At 42.8% G+C, this 20334-nt stretch overlaps 1 protein-coding gene across 1 annotated transcript; it reads left to right on the forward strand.

Moving 5' to 3' along the window:
* The first annotated feature begins 3048 nt into the window (after positions 1 to 3048).
* Positions 3049 to 17042, forward strand: LOC311113838 (akirin-1-like). The gene is made up of 5 exons (XM_084157120.1): positions 3049 to 3426; positions 13969 to 14112; positions 15539 to 15667; positions 16324 to 16395; positions 16585 to 17042. The coding sequence occupies exons 1-5, from the start codon at positions 3219 to 3221 to the stop codon at positions 16593 to 16595; spliced, it is 564 nt and encodes a 187-aa protein (XP_084013246.1). The 5' UTR covers positions 3049 to 3218; the 3' UTR covers positions 16596 to 17042.
* Positions 17043 to 20334: the final 3292 nt, after the last annotated feature.

The following is a 20334-nucleotide window of genomic DNA, read 5'->3' on the forward strand; positions in this document are numbered from 1 at the left end:
AACATGACTGCTAAATAGCTAATCAAATGGCTACCCAGACTACCTGAATTGAATTGTTATTCATTATTCACTGTGTATTTATTCCTTGTGTCACTATTTGTAGTAAAAAAAAATATATCTTTATCTGCATTGTTGGAAAAGGACCCGTAAGTAAGCATTTCACTGTTAGTCTACACCTGTTTTTTACAAAGCATGTGACAAAGAAAATTCGATTTGATTTGAAGCCGTGTTTTGTTATGATTCTGAACGGTCAGATAGCTAGCAACAATGACAAGAAACTGTCATGTGGGGAATCGTAGGTGGCTCATTTCAGCTAGTTGTATCTTGTTCTTGATACCATGTCTTTTGCGTTATTTTGACTTATTTCATTTTAATGCTAATTAGGGCTGTCAAAAATAGCGCGTTAACGACGTTAATTAGTTGTTTGCTGTTAATTACGTCAATTTTTTTAACGCATTTCACGCATGCGCAGTGTGACAAATTATTCAGGTCAGGAAAGTGGTTGGGAGCTAGAGGCGAGATGGAGCAAGGTGAGCAAAGTGGGCCTATTGACGGATTCAAATATAAAAAGAATGATGATGGTACAGTTAACAAGTACAAGGTTATTTGCAAGATTTGTAAGAAGGAGTTTCAATTTCACCGGAGCTGTTCAAGCTTGAAGTACCATGTCAACGCCAAACATGCGTTTGCTGGGCCGTCAGATTCAGCAAGTGGTTTGCGCCAGACCACGCTGAATGTTTGCAGGCAATTAACAAAATCAACCTCAGATAATTTGATATCTAGCCACTCCTGCAACCACTGTTCCCTGTGAACGACTTTTCTCAGTTGCAGGTCACATTGTGAACAAGAAAAGGTCAGCTTTACTTTCAGAAAATGTGAACAAGTTAGTTTGCCTCAGCAACTGGCTGAAAGATGATGAAGCTCAGTAGATTTGAAAGGTGATGTTCAAACAAAAAGACCAGTTTCAGTGCAACATGTTATAGTAGTTAGCAACTGGATTTTTGAGCAACTGGATTAAAGAATGGAGGAAAAGGTAAAAGATTGTTCTTTGGTTTGATTTAAAAGTTTTATTGAAAATGTTTTTTTCCACAGATGACTCAAATTGTGCAAAAATGTGGTAGGTCACTGTTATGATTTGACTACATTTATTGCTTTCTGTTCAATTGAATACTGTAAATTGTACATCCTGGTTAAGAGGAATGCCAAAGAGGAAGTGATGGAACATTACAAAGACAAATATTATGGTGTGTAGTATGTTTCAGCTTGATTTAAAACACCATTATTTGGCTGTGTTAATAAACAGACATAATATGAAAATTATGTATCTGTGTCCTGTTATTTATCTTTTGGTATGCATTTCAGAAAAAAAATGGTTAGGATTCAGGTGTAATTGCAAATAGTGATTAATCATGATTAATCCACTGAAAATTCTGATTAATTTGATTAAAAATTTTAATCATTTGACAGCCCTAATGCTAATATGACTCAAATTCACTATCTAGCTAACCAACAACTGTAACGATGTATTTGAGAGACAACAAGTGCTTATTGTGCAAATGTATTTATGTTTTCAATAAACATTTGGTGACTAAATATAATTTACATGTTGTCAACAATGTAAGCCAACCCAATCTGTTTTGCCTCATAGTTGCACACGTGTTGGTTTTGTTGCTAAACAACCAATCCGTCTATTGGTCTATGAACTAATTCACCGCCTGTTGATGTCACCAGGCAGGCAGGCCAAAACTCCATCCCACCAACAATTTCAGGCGGTCTTTTCAAACAGCTCTTACACTAAAAGGGCATTATCGTAATTTTCCCAATTTCACAGTATTATTCCAACGTCATAGTGTGGAAATATATATATATATATATATATATATATATATATATATATATATATATATAAAACACAGAGAAATCACATTTTGACTGCACTAGGCCTTTAAGACAAGGTGGCAGACAAGATGACCACAGATAATACATCCATGTCAATATATAAAGCATGTCCCTCTCAGGTACTAGGGACCAGAAACACAATGAATAACTCACTAATGATTTGACTTCAATGTTTATGTGCAACCATACATGACATGTTACACTCTGAATGAAAAATATGAGGATGTATGAATCGAAAAGGACATGCAAAAGGAAACCTCCCTTGTGCAGAGGGCTCTAGGCTAACTGGTACACAATGCAATGTATCCTTTCACCTGCAGTGTCACAATGGACTCAGTATGTCATTAAACGCATCACAATGAGCAAATGTTTAGGACGGATTCTTGCAGAGACCGTGGCATATTAACCTATGAGGAACCTTGGCAAAATCTATCAATTTGTGGTTCAAAGGTTTTCCCTGTGATATTCTTTGCAATATTGAAAACCCATGGATGAAATAATATGAAGGCAAAAAGCAAGAGGGGAGGTGAGACTGCAAAGTAACCAGAACTAATTAAATTGAGCATCTAGAGCTAGCCTGGGTGCCAGTCTGTTTTTGCTATCGTGCCTACTGTCACTCATTGTCATGTTTGTCTTGGCAATAAGCAATGTGGTTGGAAAGAGCAGCAACAGATCTGCTGCTCTTGCTTGAGTTGCTCAACAGTAATTTATAAAGACATCATTTATGGGAAGTGAAGGGACATTTGAAACGCCCTTGGTTTTCATTGATGTATGTAAAGGGGGAATACAGTGTTTTAATTTAGTATTTATAAAGAACATGATAGACAACAGATACTTACTGTAGCCTACCTGTTAAAAGGAGCAGAGCAGTCACTCTCGTGAACATCAAATTTGAGTTAAACTGAAAACAGTCGTCATAAAAGAAAAGGGGTGGATGACAAGAATAAACATGTAAAGTAGTACATTTATTGACAAAATGTATCACACATGTATGTAGAATCGATAATATTTTAAATAAAATCTAAATATCACAATTATGCTCTATACGAGAAATTCTACGTGAATAAGTTTTTTCTCCGAAATCTACATTCACCCTCTTTTTGTCGAATGGTACGGTCGGCGCTTGTGACGTTTTAGAAATTCAGTCGGTAGGCTGGGCAGTTGACTGGTTCACTCTCCCGGTTTCAGCAAACCGTTGTTGTGAAGAGAGAGGAACGGGAAAGAGAAGGGTCGAGTACAGCATTTTTAGAAGATATTTAACGTTTAGACCTCACGTTTTGCGGGTCGTATATCTTCGTTGTCTCTTTTGCTCAGGCACTATGGCGTGTGGAGCTACGTTAAAACGCTCGATGGAGTTTGAGGCCCTACTCAGTCCCCAGTCTCCTAAGCGAAGAAGGTGCAATGCACTACCGGGGGCTCCAAGCACTCCGTCCCCTCAAAGATGCAACCTCCGTCCGCCAGTTGACTGCCCATCATCACACTCGATGTCTCCCCCGGCTATGGGAGGAGAACACAGGCTAACTCCAGGTAAGACATTGTCAAAATTTGGATTTAGCTGTATTTCAGGGAGGCTGATATGGGGGAGGGGGTGGAATAGAATGGGTGGTTCGATAGAATGGGGGTTGGTGTATAAGAAGCTAATGTTAGGTAGCTACAGTAGCTAGCCTAACATTTGCAAGCTAACGTTAACTAACTAAACGCAGTCAGCTAGCTAACCTGCCGTTATAGCTGGCTAACAAGTGAGCCATTAACAATGTTGACTAATATATATTTGTGAATTAATTTGCATTGCCTGGCATGTTAACTAGCTAGCACCATTATCTATGACACAAAGCAAAAAAAGGCAAGTTTCGTCGTCAGCTTGCTAAGCTAGCTACATAACAACCCTAACCCAGCTAGCCAACATTAGCAGCTAGCTAACGTACATGCTTTGATTGCTTTCCTTTGCATGGTCCACAATCCATGATTGGTCTCGTGTGGCTGAAATAAAACATGCTGTAAATTAGTGCTGTAAATTTAGGCCACTTTATTCCATGAGCAGACAGCCATCACCGCAGCATTTATTTTGTATATAGTAGAACGCTGCATTGAAACGTCCAAGCCTTTTTGTTTAGAAGTGTGGGAACACAGGTTTTTTTTGTACCTTCTCGATTTTCCCTGGGCTGAGAGGGCATTGTTCTGCTCCTTTATGCTCGCACCCATCCTGCCCACCCGCTTGAAAAGGTTAACCCCTGTGAGAGTTGAGCGAGCGTGGGGGCTGCAGGGGTGGCAAGATAATTACCTGGATATCTCGACAGCAATCCAACAAAGCTCATTGAATGTGCCGGTCACCGGGGTAGAGGCAAGCTATTTGACAGCAGCTAATCTTCACCGCTGTCTAAACCCTAATTAAAACCTTGCTCCCACTTCGCACAATTTGATCCTATTTCTTTGTTGAGATGTGTGTATAATATGTTAACTGGAGGATTACAGTGCTGGGGCCTATCTTATATTTTGAACCCCTTGTTCATTTCCGTGCAGATTTTTTTAGTTTGCACCACAGTAAATCCTTTGTTGTTTTTGTCTTTTCCTAACCTCAAATTCAGCTGAATATAACCCTAATTCAAGCCCTGCATCCTGCTGCAGTTCAATGGATGGGCAGCTCCTCCTGTCACAAAATGCTGTGAAGAATTTCAATCTAATAAGAGTGTACAATGGACTGCCTCCTGGGCCAGAGTTTGTATGGACTGGGCACTCCTGGTAGTCTTTTTTGTTTTTGAGCCTCTCCCATCCTTATCATTACCCAGGCCTGCATGTTGACGCGGATGCCTCATCCATTGAACTGGTTAACCCCCTTTGGTTTGTCTTTGTCTGGCCTATCTCTTTTTAATTGATTGACTGCTTTTCCTTCAGCCCCTAACCAAGGCAGTTGGTGGTTGCACCTTTTTACATATTTGCAGGGATGCAAACTTGTCACTTTTCGGTGATATTCACTGTTATGATCTCATCATTATACCCTGATGAAGACAGCTTGGCTGTTAAAACGTTGGCTATACAATTATTGCATCTGAGCTCCTAGAGTGTGCAGCTCGCCTTTTCTTTTTCAAGTGTTCTACTCTGGTAGCCACCACCTCGCCTAAACAGGTGTTTCTTTCACCTCCAGATTGATCTCCAAAATAGGTCGTCCACATGAATTGTGTAGATCCATAAAGGGGGGGGGGGGGTTGACAAAGTTTGCGGACTCAGTATATTACCCATTGCGCTATAAAAGAGAGGTGCAAACAGATGTTCTCCCGGTGTGATCACTACCTTCTCTCTCAAAATGAATGACTGCGCACAGAATGCATCCCTACGTGTCCTACAACTAGAATATCAGAGTTCAGAGCATGATGCCAGATATGTAGCTTAGTGGTTAAGAGCGTTGTGCCAGTAACCGTAAGGTCGCTGGTTCTAATCCACGAGCCGACTAGGTGAAAAATCTGTCGAAGTGCCCTGAGCAAGGCACTTAACCCTAATTGCTCCTGTAAGTCGCTCTGGATAAGAGTGTCTGCTAAATTACTCAAATGTAAATGTAATATGTCATATCAGAATGAGTGCTTCATCCAATATCACGTGTGACAGCTGTGAGCAGTCAGCCTCATCCCTTAACCAGCCATTAGCCTACTCAGCTGCTTTTCTCCGCCCGTTCTTTCTGTGCATGTCTATCAGTTTTTAAATGTTATTTAGCCGTGATGGCGAGCTGGGGTGTGCAGGCAGTGTTTTGGTGCGGCTCGCATCGCACATCTTTTCATTTAGCCTGTAACAAGCTGGCCAGTCTTACTAGGCTTTGCTGTCACGCAGCCTCTAAGTGCTAAACAATATTATAACCGCGATCGATAAGAGTACTGTGCAGCCGTCTTCATCGACCTGGCCAAGGCTTTCGACTGTCAGTCACCGCATTCTTATTGGCAGACTAAATAGCTTTGGTTTCTCAAATGACTGCCTCCCCTGGTTCACCAACTACTTCTCAGATAGAGTTCAATGTGTTAAATCGGAGGGCCTGTTGTCTGGACCTCTGGCAGTCTCTATGGGGGTGCCACAGGGTTCAATTCTCGGGCCGACTCTATTCTCTGTATATCAATGATGTCGCTCTTGCTGCTGGTGACTCTAAGATCCACCTCTACGCAGACAACACCATTTTGTATATATCTGGCCCTTCATTGGATACTGTGTTAACAAACCTCCAAACGAGCTTCAATGCCATACAACACTCCTTCCGTAGCCTCCAACTGCTCTTAAACGCTAGTAAAACTAAATGCATGCTCTTCAATCGAACGCTGCTTGCACCCGCCCGCCCGACTAGAATCACTACTCTCGGCGGGTCTGATTTAGAATATGTGGACAACTACAAATAGGTGTCTGGTTAGACTGTAAACTCTACTTCCAGACTCACATTAAGCATCTCCAATCCAAAGTTAAATCTAGAATCGGCTTCCTATTTCACAACAAAGCCTCCTTCACTCATGCTGCCAAACATGCCCTCGTAAAACTGACTATCCTACCGATCCTTGACTTCGGCGATGTCATTTACAAAATAGCCTCCAACACTACTCAGCAAATTGGATGTAGTCTATCACAGTGCCATCCGTTTTGTCACCAAAGCCTCATTTACTACCCACCATTGTGACCTGTACGCTCTCGTTGGCTGGCCCTCACTACATATTCGTCGCCAAACCCACTGGCTCCAGGTCATCTATAAATCTCTGCTAGGCAAATCCCTGTCTTATCTTAGCTCATTGGTCACCATAGCAACACCCACCCGTAATATGTGCTCCAGCAGGTATATCTCACTGGTCATCCCCAAAGCCAACACCTCCTTTGGCCGCCATTCCTTCCTGTTCTCTGCTGCCAATGACTGGAACGAACTGCAAAAATCTCTGAAGCTGGAGACTCTCTTATCTCTCACTAACTTTAAGCATCAGTTGTCAGAGCAGCTTATCGATCACTGCACCTGTAAACAGCCCATCTGTAATTAGCCTACCCAACTACCTCATCCCCATATTATTTATTTTGCACATTTGCACCCCAGTATCTCTATTTGCACATCATCTTCTGCACATATATCACTCCAGTGTTAATACTAAATTGTAATTATTTTGCACTATGGCCTATTTATTGCCTTACCTCCATAACTTACTACATTTACACACACTGTGTATATAGATTTTCTATTGTGTTATTGACTGTATGTTTTGTTTATCCCATGTGTAACTCTGTTGTTTTTATCGCACTGCTTTGCTTTATCTTGGCCAGGTCGCAGTTGTAAATGAGAACTTTTTCTCAACTGGCCTACCTGGTTAAATAGAAAGTGCCACTGCCATAGAGGAAAATCAGACCACAGTGACAGTCATACTTGTGCCTTTACAGCACTGAAAACCGCTCAAAAGTTATGCCCCATATTACCTTCTCCCCTTTATCCCGCGACAAACTGCCTTGTTTTGTCATGTTACCTGGCTAGCTAGCTAACAACATGGTACCATGGCTATGCACACATTTGGATGGCACAGGAAAAATGGAAAATGGATGAATAGCATTCAATGTGTTGGATTGTGTAGAGGTGTGAATATCAGGGACAGGTTTTTGTGCAGAACGTATAGAACGGGAACAGGCGTCCTGGGGGAGGTGGGGCGCAAACCCCGTGGTATCATGATACTACTTGGTATCGTGATACTTGGCCTGGTATCACATCGTTTGTAAAATGTTGGTATTGTAACACCCCACTCTGAAAATGGGCACATTTCACTTGCATTTTACAAACTCTTATCTTCACCTTTTTGGGCCCTCACCAGTTTGCATCTCTGTTTGTCCAACATTCCTATCTTCAGAATGTTCCATGCCGCTGAACTCCCATGGCCACCGGCTCCCTGCGCCCCACCTGTGGTCTGGGTTGGTATTCCTCATGGCACCCATCGACCTTTGAAAGGGGCGAGCGCTCTCCTGGAATGTACCTAATTGAATGCCCACAGAGTGAATACCTAACATTCCCCAACCACTTTTGTCCTCTAATGATGTTACACCAAAATGAAAATGATATCAGAAAAGGTGAGCGGATATTAGGGAGTGGCTTTGAAGTAGTAATCTGACCTTGAGATATTTGCGCTTGGCATGAACTGTGGGTTCCCACATAGTCTATGACTTGCTGATAGTGGAAGTGAAATGGAAACTGTGTGGCTGGCGTCCCAGTTCTGGACAAAGGCAGTTGGCTTGGTCCTGCCCAGCCCAGCCCATCGTACCAAACCAGATTGTGCAACTGACATGTAGGCTAGTCCTAAGCCTGTTTTAATGTTTGGACAAGGACTTATTTGATAGCTACATTGTTTTTGTTCTCTTTTGTATGGGAGAACCTGCGTATCCAGGGTTTATCTGCCATTCAAATCGTTGGTTGGGCCGACTAAGCGTTTTTTTTTTTCGGGACACCTAAGTCCAAACATGGTGTAAAATAATTATCATATATTTTGTATACATTTTCTGGATGGGGGAAAAACGCTTTCTGTGTAAAATTAAACAACTGAAATCAGATATAAATTATGTAGATATCTATATATAATCTTTTGAGAACTGACAATCACCGAAGTAAAAGCTAGTGAATTGAAAATTCAAAAAACAATAAATGTATTCATTTGATTATGTTTAAGCAAAATACAACTGCATTAGCCATAGCAAAATGCATGGAATTGCAGGAAATTAGCTTTAAAAAGGCAATTCTCTCAGCGCCATTGCAGAATGTGTAGAATCGCAGGAAATGTGCTTTAAACTACAAAAAGAATTATCCGCTCCATGGAGACATTTGTAGAATTGTAAGAAATTGGCTTACAAATGCAAAAATGTCAAGAAGGGGGGCCTCTAAAATGCTCTCTTAAGTTCGGCCTGCCAACGGACCCGCCACGTCCCCCACCTAAGCCCCTTTTTTGAGATAATGCTGATGTCACTTTTGACGCAAGAGGCAGAAAATCTAGCAACATCACAAGGGTGTTGGCAGGTTCACACACATGCAGGTTTCAACAGCTGAAGAAGCTCGTGTAACGGGCAGATGGAGGAAGAGGTGTCTTCATGTCTGCCTTCCTGTGTGCAATGCGACGGTGTGATAAGGGTAGCCAATCTCCTTCTGTAATTTAGCCTCTCCCTTGATTAGCTAAGCCTAACGTAATGTTTTTTTCTCTTCTAATTTTAGTTCCTCAGTTCAAAGCAGGGGTTACTGGGTGTAGGCTATACAATTTAGGGATTGGCTCAATGGAAAAAAAACCTGTTGAACAACCAACAATGCTTCTCAATCTTTGTTTTTGTTGATGCAGAGCTGTCATGTCTGTTAAGACCTAGAGTGAAAACACAAATGTGCGCCACAAGCTAGTTTGAGTTTTCTTTCACCACTTTAATGGCTTCTGTGTATGTACAGGCCAGCTATCCTCATGCTTCATGCACACTGGCATTTTACTCAGTATCTGCCTGGCTTGCTGAATTACATACTGCACAGCAGCTGCAGAGAGGAAAGGAATGTAAGATGTCGGTGTCTGCAGACATTGGGCCCAGATACCTGATATTATGCTCACCTTTACCATGAGAGAGGCGCCCCAGCCACATTGTAGCTCTTTGCAAGCTAGCTTCTCCGCTGTGGGTTTGCCGGTGAACGCAGTTTCCTGTTCAGTCGCTGATTTCAAGGTAAGCTGCCTGCTAGTTACCCCCCCTCCCCCCTTCAATATTTATTGGCATTCCCCACGAGCCAGTCAGGTTTCCTTTGTTGTAGTTCCCAGGGCACATGGACAGGTTCTCCTCCTTCTCCCTCTTCAGCCCACTTGATTGGAATAATTAATTGATCTACGAGACTTTAATGAGGACTAGCCAACCTTTTAAATTCAGGATGCAGTGGTGAGTATTAAAACAGTCACCTGTAATAAATTGAATGGCGCTATGGTAGAGGGCATCCAAAGGTTTAAGAGTAGTGGCTGCTGCATTCTGGTAAATGGTGTCACCATAGTCAATGAATAAATATGTAGTTCACTTGAAATGTTTTTGCAAGAATTAGAGAACAACATATTTAGTCTTGCCCACATTAAGTATGTGTCAGTACCCCTGCTGCACAGATACTGTGTGATTTTAGTAAGGGATGTGACAAATGTTATCTTTGTGAATCATTCACTCTGTTTTTCAAAGTTGTCTGGCGAGTAATTTGTACTGTTTGTCACCAAACTCAAACAGTGTAGGCAGGTCGGCCACAACGTTGCACTAGGCCCATCTATCGGCAATCAAAAGCTGCATCTTGCAATGGAACGCTGTATCTTGCATTTCTTGGCTTGCAATGGCTCGCAACTTCAGTAAAGCAGGGCCTATCATCAATGAATAGGCTAGAATATTCTACACGCAACAGACCGAAGACTGAACATGTTCACAACCCTACTTGCTGTATTGTCAGTGGGTCACTGAGTTGGGGTTTGTTGGATTTAGATCTGTGTGCAGAATTTCTTAAGATGGTTACCTTCCAGGTTCTTACCTTGTACAATAATGGGCAATACATTAATTTGGTTTGTGTTTGAAGAACACTGCAACCTGACCTAGTTATCTGTGCTAATGTTCAGCACAGTGTGAGCCTAGCTAGCCTAGTACTTCTCAACAGAATTTTCCTTCAATTCATTATACACAAACTTCCCGGCAGTTAGTAAGCCCTATGGTCAGTTCCCACCCATATTCATGCTCAAGTAGCAACAAATGCTGTCTCTATACTTTTAAGAGGGTCTTTGCTACATCAACTTGGCCTGACCCACAATACAGCCTGCTTCCTGGCAGCATTGGAGTCCTTAAGTCCCCCCACTATACTTCAGCAATGGAGGGTGAAATGAGTCAGACGGCCTGTTTTTCTCTTCACCGCTACCCGTCGTCCCCCACGTCCAACTTATCTGGCCAATCTCCTGCCTTATACACTGTTTTTGTTTGTTCTCTCCCTAAGCTTTTTAGCTGAGGCTTTTCTCTCTTGCAGGAAGTCTCTGTGATTGATTACTTTGGCCTGGCTGTGGCAGGGTCATTGTTGCTAGGCAACGCCCCCAGATTGGTACTCTGCTGGTTGGCAGTGCTAGCCTGGCTGGCAGTTGACTGGGAGCAGGGGAGGGATTTCACTTGTCACTCAAAAGGTTGCCCTGAGATCATTAAGCACAGCAAACCCAAGTGCAGATGTGCCCTGATTCGGAAAAGGATGTCTCTCGTCAAACTTAATGTGTTTGATCAAATCAGGGGTGAAAGTAAGGCGGTCCAGTATGGAGTCCCAGCAAAATAAATAGTGGCAGTACGCCATACTGGTAGAACATGAGCCTATCACAATAATTAAAACAAAATGTCATAAACTAGGCTATTAGACCATTATTTATCATTACCATATCATTAGTCAGAGGCATGAAAAATGAGCGAATGGACTTGAAAATGGGTGGTATAGCCTATGCTCAAATGTAATGTGGTTCGACGAGAACACTGACATTTTGCCAAGGCAGAGATGAATGGCCGTCACCGAGACGCGCGCGGACAGCAGTGGATGCATACATTCTGGCCTAATGACAATCGACAAAATGTCATTTACACTTTGTGGTGTTTTGTGTAACATTTCTCTTTCCATTCACCACTGTTTGGATGCTGGAAATATGTTGCAAGTAGATGAATATGCATGGGTAGCCTAGTAAAGGAGCCCTTTTGACAATCAGATGAAAACATCATGACTTGTTGTTTATGCAACAATAAAAGGTAATGCATTTCAAACGTTAAATGAAAAATCTTTATGACTAGGCCCACAGAGATCTGATTGAATTAATAGGGATTCTATATGTAATTCTATGATTTTAAGTGCGCGCACACATAGGAGGTCCCGTACTGGGAAGAAATTAAATCTACTTTCACCCATGTATCAAATGGAGTGTTTCAAAATGTAGCCTACAGGAATGGAGATTGAGATGCCGGTGACTTGCTGTCATGGCACCGACATAAAGAACCAAACCTTTTGACAACTTTATTTTAGGGAGTGACTTATGACTTGGGCTTAGGTCTCATTGTTTGTGGGTAAGCTATTTAGATGAACAACGTGATGCTCAAGCTAATAGATCATTGCACCAATCTATTTGGGGTATTATTGGCAGACAATCTGACACAGTGGCCTTTCAACTAGTCAGTTCATGCAGCATCGTGAACCATTTGAGTCACTCCTACAAACTTAACTTTTCAAGGGGGAAGCCATCCATGTCTAGTCTAGCCCCCTTCATATACTCCTGTCTCTGGGATAAGTACAGCTTTATTGAGTTAGAAAAGTTTGGCCATGGCTTAATAAACAAAGCCAGTCAGATTAGAGCTGCATTGTTCACACAGGAAGACTCAACTCCCCTGCTGCTCCTGTCCTGCTCTTCTTGTGGTGGTGTACTCTGCTCATTTGAAGCCTCCAGCTCAATAATACTTGGCCAGTCAGTCACATGGCTAGCTACCTCACTCTCAAAATGGCATCTGAAAAAGGCTAGTTTTCAATTGATCTTGCCTAGATTCCGCTCTCTCCTTGCCTCCTTTTCAATGTGCATTGGACGAAAATATCCAATGTCCCTCCCCTCAGACTACCGCTTACAATGCATTTTGAGGAGGCGAGGAACGATGAATTGAGAAAGGGCCCATGTAGGCCTGCTGGCTAGTTAGCTTCCCCCTCAGAACAGCTCACGGAGACATGCATGTTTGCTCTTATATTGATATGGCTGCTGCTCCCTCAACCCAAGATAAAGTAGGCAGGCCTCCCTAGATAGAGGTGCACAAAGGCCCTTCGCCCTTTGAGGTGGAATAAGGATAAGTCCCCCCGCTTAGCGGCGTTGCCAACAACCGGATGCATCCGGTTTTCAGGGCTAAAGCTAATTCAACCTAGCTTCCTTTTCCGCTGAAAACCGGATGTGGGAACTCCGCTCGGGCGTTTTTCTTTTATGCCTACTATGTTAGATTATCTCATCCCAAATGGCACCCTAATCCCTTTATAGCCTAGTGCCCTGCCTTTGACCAGAGCCCTTCATGGAGAATAGGGTGTCATTTGGGACGCAGCCTGGCTCAGAGGCCCAGCTCTGCAGTGGTCAAAGACCTTGGAGGGTGAAACCCAACCCAGTTTCTCTGGAAAGAAGGCTGTAGCATGTGAGGCCGGTGCCCAGTTTCACGCTCCTTCCCGGCCTCTGCATTGCAGTCAGATATCACCCAGATCTATCTAAATAAATCACTCTGCTTTGTGTTTGGTGCTCCTGCCTGTCAACAAAGGCCTCCAGCTTTAGCACCACTGCCAAGTAGACCTCTGCATCAAATATTCAGGTAGTTTTCTTGCTGTGTTATTGCCGGACATGCTGGTACAAGACAAGTAGTCTACTATTTTTGTCTTTGCTTAGTTGACTCTTAGAGACACGAAGACCTATTAAGCCTGACTGTCTCCTAGTCAGCTATGGATGTGTCACAAGTCCTGAAAGATTTGAAGGAAGAAGTGAAACTGACTCCTTCGCTCCTTTTCGCTAGTCACAGGATCTCAGAAGGGGTGGTTTCCTTCTTAGGAAGTGTGCGCACGCACGTGTGCTGTGTGGGTTGACACAGCTGGTGTGTTTGTTGCCGATGTTACTCCCCAGCTTTAAAGCTCTCCTTCCTGTTAGTGCGTTTGTTTTGAAAACCATATCAGCTGAACACTGCAGCTCACAGGATGTGTGCATAGCTGTGGGCCTTCATTTAGGCTTGAGAAAAACATTCTGCTATCATAGAACACTATGCCTACTAGGACTATAGCATGATTGTAGCTTGTAGTGATGATCAACAACATGCAATTTTGGAACACATTTAGCTTCTAAGAATGCCTATCTGACATGGCTGGTTTGCTATGATCAGAGACCATCTAAAAATAAACATGTCACCTTTTTATGTTTGGGCTTACAAGCAAGGGTGTGGCTAGTTGTCTTCTAAAATCAAATAGACAGGCATCATTTTCATAATGGTGCTCCAGGCTTTATTTGTCCTCTGTGAGTGCTGGTTGTTCCCGGCCCTGTTTATGACCGTGTCCCCTGTGTTCTGTCCCCTCTACAGAGCAGATCTTCCAGAACATCCGTCAGGAGTACAGCCGCTACCAGAGGCGACGGCAGCTGGAGGGGGCCTTCAACCAGAGTGAGGCTGCCTGCAGCTCCACCGATGCCCCCAGCTCCTCCCTCACCGCCCCCAGCTCCCCGCCAGGTGAGACCCTGCGAGAGAGAGATGGACACACGTGTACATACACACACACAGGGGGGCTGGAGTTGTTGATGTTGTGCGAGGTGGGCCAACAACCGAGTCACCTGCCAAACCACGTCACCACCCATATGGTGTTCAGTGTGCGCATGCAGCGGTAATACAAACCCCAAACATTTCAGCCTCCACAGACGTTACATAACGATGCTTGGAGTTGGTATATGTTTTTATAGATCCCATTGGCTCAAGTATAGCTGGTCAGCACAGTCTCATTATTTTCAATGTTTCCAAACCCATAGACAATTACTACATTGACTTGAATGTGAATGTCTGTCGCTCCGTTCTAGTAATTATATTTCTGTCTCTCCTAGTTCCGAGAGCATTGCCTGGAATTTAGCTTTAAAAGCTTTGGGCAGAAATTCAGAATGGGTCAAAGTCCACTTAAAGGCCCAGGGCATGAATCATTCAGCCTCCCCTGGATCCAGCTCCCAAGCTCAGAAGAAGACTTGGAGAAGGGGCCTCTTTAGTGCCACATGACCCTCTAGGCCACTGGTTCCCAACCTTTTTTTAACCATGGCACACCTTGATGGGATATTACATCCTGCGGCACACCTAAAATGTCCCTATTAATTTATTTAGTGGTAATGACCTCTCATTTTATCTGATTCATACTGCAAACCATCTATTTTCTGTGACAAACGTTTTTTATTAAATATGGTTTATTTGAAATATTTTTATAGTTTTGATAGTTCCATACTCATGATGGTTAACTTGTGTACCCTTTTAAGAGCGTCCCGTGAATCTGTGGCGGAAAGAAGCCAGAAGAAGAAAATGAATCTCGGGTATAATTGGTCTTCAGTGTTGAATGTTTTTTGGGGCTACAGATGAGCGGTTTTCTGCATTGTAAAGGGGCAACCATGGACACAAGGCCATGTTCCGTTTGTTTCTATAGCAGAGGCTGTGGTATAGCTAAGGCCAGAGACACACGTATTAAGAAATAAATGACTCTGGCTAAGCCTAATCAGACTTGCCTGTGCTAATAGGTGAAGTAAAATTATACAAATGACTTTGCTCATGATGCGTGCCCCTCAAATGATACAAATGTAACAACATCCTGAGCACACTGGACTTGAAACAACGATACAGATGTAACCATGTGCCATTTCATGTTTTATCTGACCGGCACTAGTGCTCCCAAGTAAACATTCCATGTGCATTCCACAGGTCACGTTTATAAGTGTGTAAACATAACAACCTAGATTAGGAAAGGTTTTGCACACCGGTTGGGAACTACTTCTCTAGGCTGCTGCTGAGTCGAAGGTGACAAAAAAAAAGTAATAAATTGTCTTGCGCAGACTCTGTCACCTATAGTGTATGTATGGATGACATGGGGAATGTCAGCCTATTTCAAATCTCACTGTGTGTGTCCCAGGTGCCTCGAGGAAGGACCAGCCGTCGTTCACACTGAGGCAGGTGAGCTACCTGTGTGAGCGCTTGCTCAAAGACCACGAGGAAAAGATCCGGGAGGAGTACGAACAGATCCTCAACACAAAACTTGCAGGTACAGACAGCACTTGGCATATCACCATCCTTAAACTGAAGTCAAAATGGCTTTTCACGTTACTTAGCCAAGCCGAAACAAGCTGAGCTGGCATGGTTACGCATCCACTGTAGATGCTGGAGCGTGCCAAAACAGAAAATAAAATGTCAGAGCGAGCACAGTTTGGTTCGGGTCGACTCGATAGTGTGAAAAGGGCAGTTTCGTTTGTCACAGCTGCGTTTTTCTTCTCTTTCTTTTTTTTTTTTAACATGTTTTCACACCCTTTAGCACTAGCAATGAAGAAAGACTGATACAAATGGCACCCTGTGTGCAATAGGAGATAGGCCTATTTGCTGCTCCCCCAGAACACCTTTAATGCCTCCTTTATCTAATGTCCTGCTGATTTTGTTTTTGTTAAATTAGGGCTTCTCTGGGCAGATATGGATTTATAGACTAGACACTACTAGCCAAGACTGCTAATGTTTCTAGAATGGAAATCTGCCCTGACTGGAATGATTATGATCAACCTTTTAGCTGATGTTTAGTGAAGGCTCAAGCACCAAGTATTATTATTTTTTTGCATCATTTGTGGAAATGTATTGACATTATCTGGTACTTGAATCTGCACCGTCACAATTTTGTACTAATCCAATGGCCATCTTGATCCTCTGTTGCAGAACAATACGAATCTTTTGTGAAATTCACACAAGACCAGATCATGCGAAGATACGGTGCCAGGCCTGCTAGTTGTAAGTATCCCAGTTTCAGTTTTCACATTTTACCCGTCCACCATTTTGCTTCAGAAGAGTAAACAAAGCAATCCCTAAAGCCACGTAAAGTAATAGATTTTTCTCTGTTCAGAGTTATAATTCATTCTTCTCCTCTCATTTGTCTTCATGTTGTTGATCTCATCCATTATTCAATCCCTCTGTTTTCAGACGTCTCTTGAATTCCCCCATTGAGGTACCAGCTTTTCTCACAGGACGGCTGCTCTTCTACTGCCTCTTCCTCCACTAGATATGTGATTTTTATGTCCCCCCTTTATTTTCTTCATGATATTTGGGTGCCATGGTATAGCCACATTTTTAATCCAAAACTGATTTCTATACTCCTGAACTGTGGCTGCTGGCCAAAACGCTAACGAATCGGAAGATAATGTAAAAAGTCGATATGCTATCTCTCTGGAATTTTGACTAAAGCAGATTTGTGTCGATCTCCCCAGCGCTGCAGTGGCTATTCTGATCCTTCTGTGCTATAACCTGCCAGCACTGCCCCTCTGCAGCAGCTGTATTGCTAAAGCCCCCTGGCCTCTTATCCACCCAGTTTATTTTTCTCTTTTCCAACTCTGAGGATGTGGATTTTTTTTCCTTTTTAAAATAAAAGTTGTGTGATTTAAAATGGTTTCTCTCAATTACTTTTTTGTCATGCATTCAGTTGATCAAACTGTTAAAAGAAACCATTTTATTTTGGTAATCTTTTTAAATTATAAAGTAAATACATGAGAAAGTTAGTATTTTGTCAAAGGAAGGTTCATTTGTGCAGTGCATATGCTTTAAGGTTTATTTAAGACTGTTACAGTGCATTTGGAAAGTATTCAGACCCCTTCACCTTTTCCACATTTTGTTACGTTACAGCCTTATTCTAAAATGGATTAACAAAAAAAAATTCCTCTATCTACACACAATACCCCATAATGACAAAGCGAAAACAGTTTATTAGACATTTTTGCAAATGTATTACAAATAAATAGAAAAATGCCTTATTTACATAAGCATTCAGACCTTTTGCCATGAGACTCGAAATTGAGCTCCGGTGCATCCTGTTTCCATTAATCCTCGATGTTCTACAACTTGATTGGCGTCCACCTGTGGTAAATTAAATTGATTGAACATGATTTGGAAAGGCACACAACCTGTCTATACATACACTACCGGTCAAATGTTTTAGAACACTTACTCATTCAAGGGTTTACTTTATTTTTACTATTTTCTACATTGTGGAATAATATTGAAGACATCAAAAGTATGAAATAACACATGGAATCATGTAGTAACCAAAACAATGTTAAACAAATCAAAATATATTTTATATTTGAGATTCTTCAAAGTAGCCACCCTTGGCCTTGCACACGCTTGGCATTCTCTCAACCAGCTTCACCTGGAATGTTTTTCCAACAGCCTTGAAGGAGTTCCCACATATGCTGACCACTTGTTGGCTGCTTTTCCTTCACTCTGCGGTCCGACTCATCCCAAACCATCTCAATTTGGTTGAGGTCGGGGGATTGTGGAGGCAAGGTCATCTGATGCAGCACTCCATCACCCTGCTTGGTCAAATAGCCCTTAAACAGCCTGGAGGTTTGTTGGGTCATTGTCCTGTTGAAAAACGAATGATAGTCCCAATAAGCCCAAGCCAGATGTGATGGTGTATCGCTGCAGAATGCTGTGATTGCCATGCTGGTTAAGTGTGCCTTGGATTCAAAATCAATCAGACAGTGTCACCAGCAAAGCACCCCCACACCATAACAGCTCCTCCTCCATGCTTTACGGTGGGAAATACACATGCAGAGATCATCCGTTCACCCACACTCACAAAGACACAGCGGTTGGAACCAAAAATCTCAAATTTGTACAAACATTTCCACCGGTCTAATGTCCATTGCTCGTGTTTCTTGGCCCAAGCTAGTCTCTTCTCCTTATTTGTGTCCTTTAGTAGTGGTTTCTTTTCAGCAATTCGACAACGAAGGCCTGATTCACGCAGTCTCCTCTGAGCAGTTGATGTGTGTTACTTGAACTCTATGAAGCATTTATTTGGGTTGCAATTTCTGAGGCTGGTAAATCTAATGAACTTATCCTCTGCAGCAGAGGTAACTCTGGGTCTTCTATCCCTGTGGCGGTCCTCATGAGAGCCAGTTTCATCATAGCGCTTGATGGTTTTTGCAACTGCACTTGAAGAAACTTTCAAAGTTCTTTGCTTATTTGAGCTGTTCTTGCCATAATATTGACTGACCTTAATGTCTTAAAATAATGGACTTGTTTCTCTTTGCTTATTTGAGCTGTTCTTGTCATAATATGGACTTGGTATTTTAACAAACAGGGCTATCTTCTGTGTACCACCTCTACCTTGTCACAACACAACTGATTGGCTCAAACGCATTAATAAGGAAAGAAATTCCACAAATTAACTTTTTAAGAAGGCATACCTGTTAATTGAAATGCATTCCAGGTGACTACCTCATGAAGCTGGTAGAGTGAATGCCAAGAGTGTGCAACGCTGTCATCAAGGCAAAAGGTGGCTATTTGAAGAATCTCAAATATAAAATATATTTTGATTTATTTAACACTTTTTTTTGGTTACTACATGATTCCATATGTGTTATTTCATAGTTGTGATGTCTTCACTGTTATTATACAATGTAGAAAATAGTAATAATAAAGAACCCCTTGAATGCTTAACCCTAATTGCTCCTGTAAGTCGCTCTGGATAAGAGCGTCTGCTAAATGACTAAAATGTAAATGTAAATGTAATGAATGAATAGGTGTTCCAAAACTTTTGACCGGTAGTGTGTATGGTCCCACACTTGAAAGTGCATGTCAGAGAAAAAACCAAGCCATGAGGTCGAAAGAATTGTCCGTGGAGCTCCGAGACAGGATTGTGTCAATGCACAGATCTGGAGAAGGGTGCCAAATAATTTCTGCATTGAAGGTCCACAAGAACACAGTGACCTCCATTATTCTTAAATGGAAGAAGTTTGGCACCACCAAGACTTCCGAGAGCTGGCCGCCCAGCCAAACTGAGCAATCGGGGGAGAAGAGCCTTGGTCAGGGAGGTGACCAAGAATCCGATGGTCACTCTGACAGAGCTCCAGAGTTTCTCTGTGGAGATGGGAGAACCTTCCAGAAGGACAACGTTCTATGCAGCACTCCACCAATCAGGCCTTTATGGTAGAGTGGCCGGACGGAAGCCACTCCTCAGTAAAAGGCACATGACAGCCCGCTTGGAGTTTGCCAAAAGGCACCTAAAGAACTCAGACCATGAGAAATAATATTCTCTGGTCTGATGAAACCAAGGTTGAACTCTGGCCTGAATGCCAAGCGTCACGTCTGGAAGAAACCAGGCACCGCTCATCACCTGGCCAATACCATCCTTACGGTGAAGCATTGTGGTGGCAGCATCATGCTGTGAGGATGTGTTTCAGCGGCAGCGACTGGGAGACAAGTCAGGTTTGAGGGAAAGATTAACGGAGCAAAGTACAGAGAGATCCTTGATGAAAACCTGCTCCAGAGTGCTCAGGACCTCAGACGGGGGCGAAGGTTCACCTTCCAACAGGACAACGACCCTAAGCACACAGCCAAGACAATGCGGTAGTGGCTTCGGGACAAGTTTCTGAATGTTCTTGAGTGGCCCAGCCAGAGACCGGACTTGAATCCGATCAAACATCTCTGGAGAGACCTGAAAATAGCTGTGCAGCGACGCTCCCCATCCAACCTGACAGAGCTTGAGAGGATCTGCAGAGAAGAATGGGAGAAAATCTACAAATACAGGTGTGCCAAGCTTGTAGCATCATACCCAAGAAGATCGCTGCCATAGGTGCTTCCGTCCCTCTCCTCGCCCCTACCTGGGCTTGATCCAGGGACCCTCTGCACACATCGACAACAGTCACCCTTGAAGCACCGTTACCAGTCGCTCCA

This window comes from Coregonus lavaretus, assembly GCF_964263955.1.
Source record: "Coregonus lavaretus genome assembly, chromosome: 3".
Lineage (NCBI taxonomy): Eukaryota > Metazoa > Chordata > Actinopteri > Salmoniformes > Salmonidae > Coregonus > Coregonus lavaretus.

Excerpts from the sequence above, each read along its gene's own strand:
- LOC311113838 (XM_084157120.1), top strand. The coding sequence starts at position 3,219 with ATGGCGTGTGGAGCTACGTTAAAACGCTCGATGGAGTTTGAGGCCCTA. Across the intron at positions 14,113-15,538 it reads CGCCCCCAGCTCCCCGCCAG|GTGCCTCGAGGAAGGACCAG; the intron begins GTGAGACCCTGC and ends TGTGTGTCCCAG. Across the intron at positions 15,668-16,323 it reads CCTCAACACAAAACTTGCAG|AACAATACGAATCTTTTGTG; the intron begins GTACAGACAGCA and ends CCTCTGTTGCAG.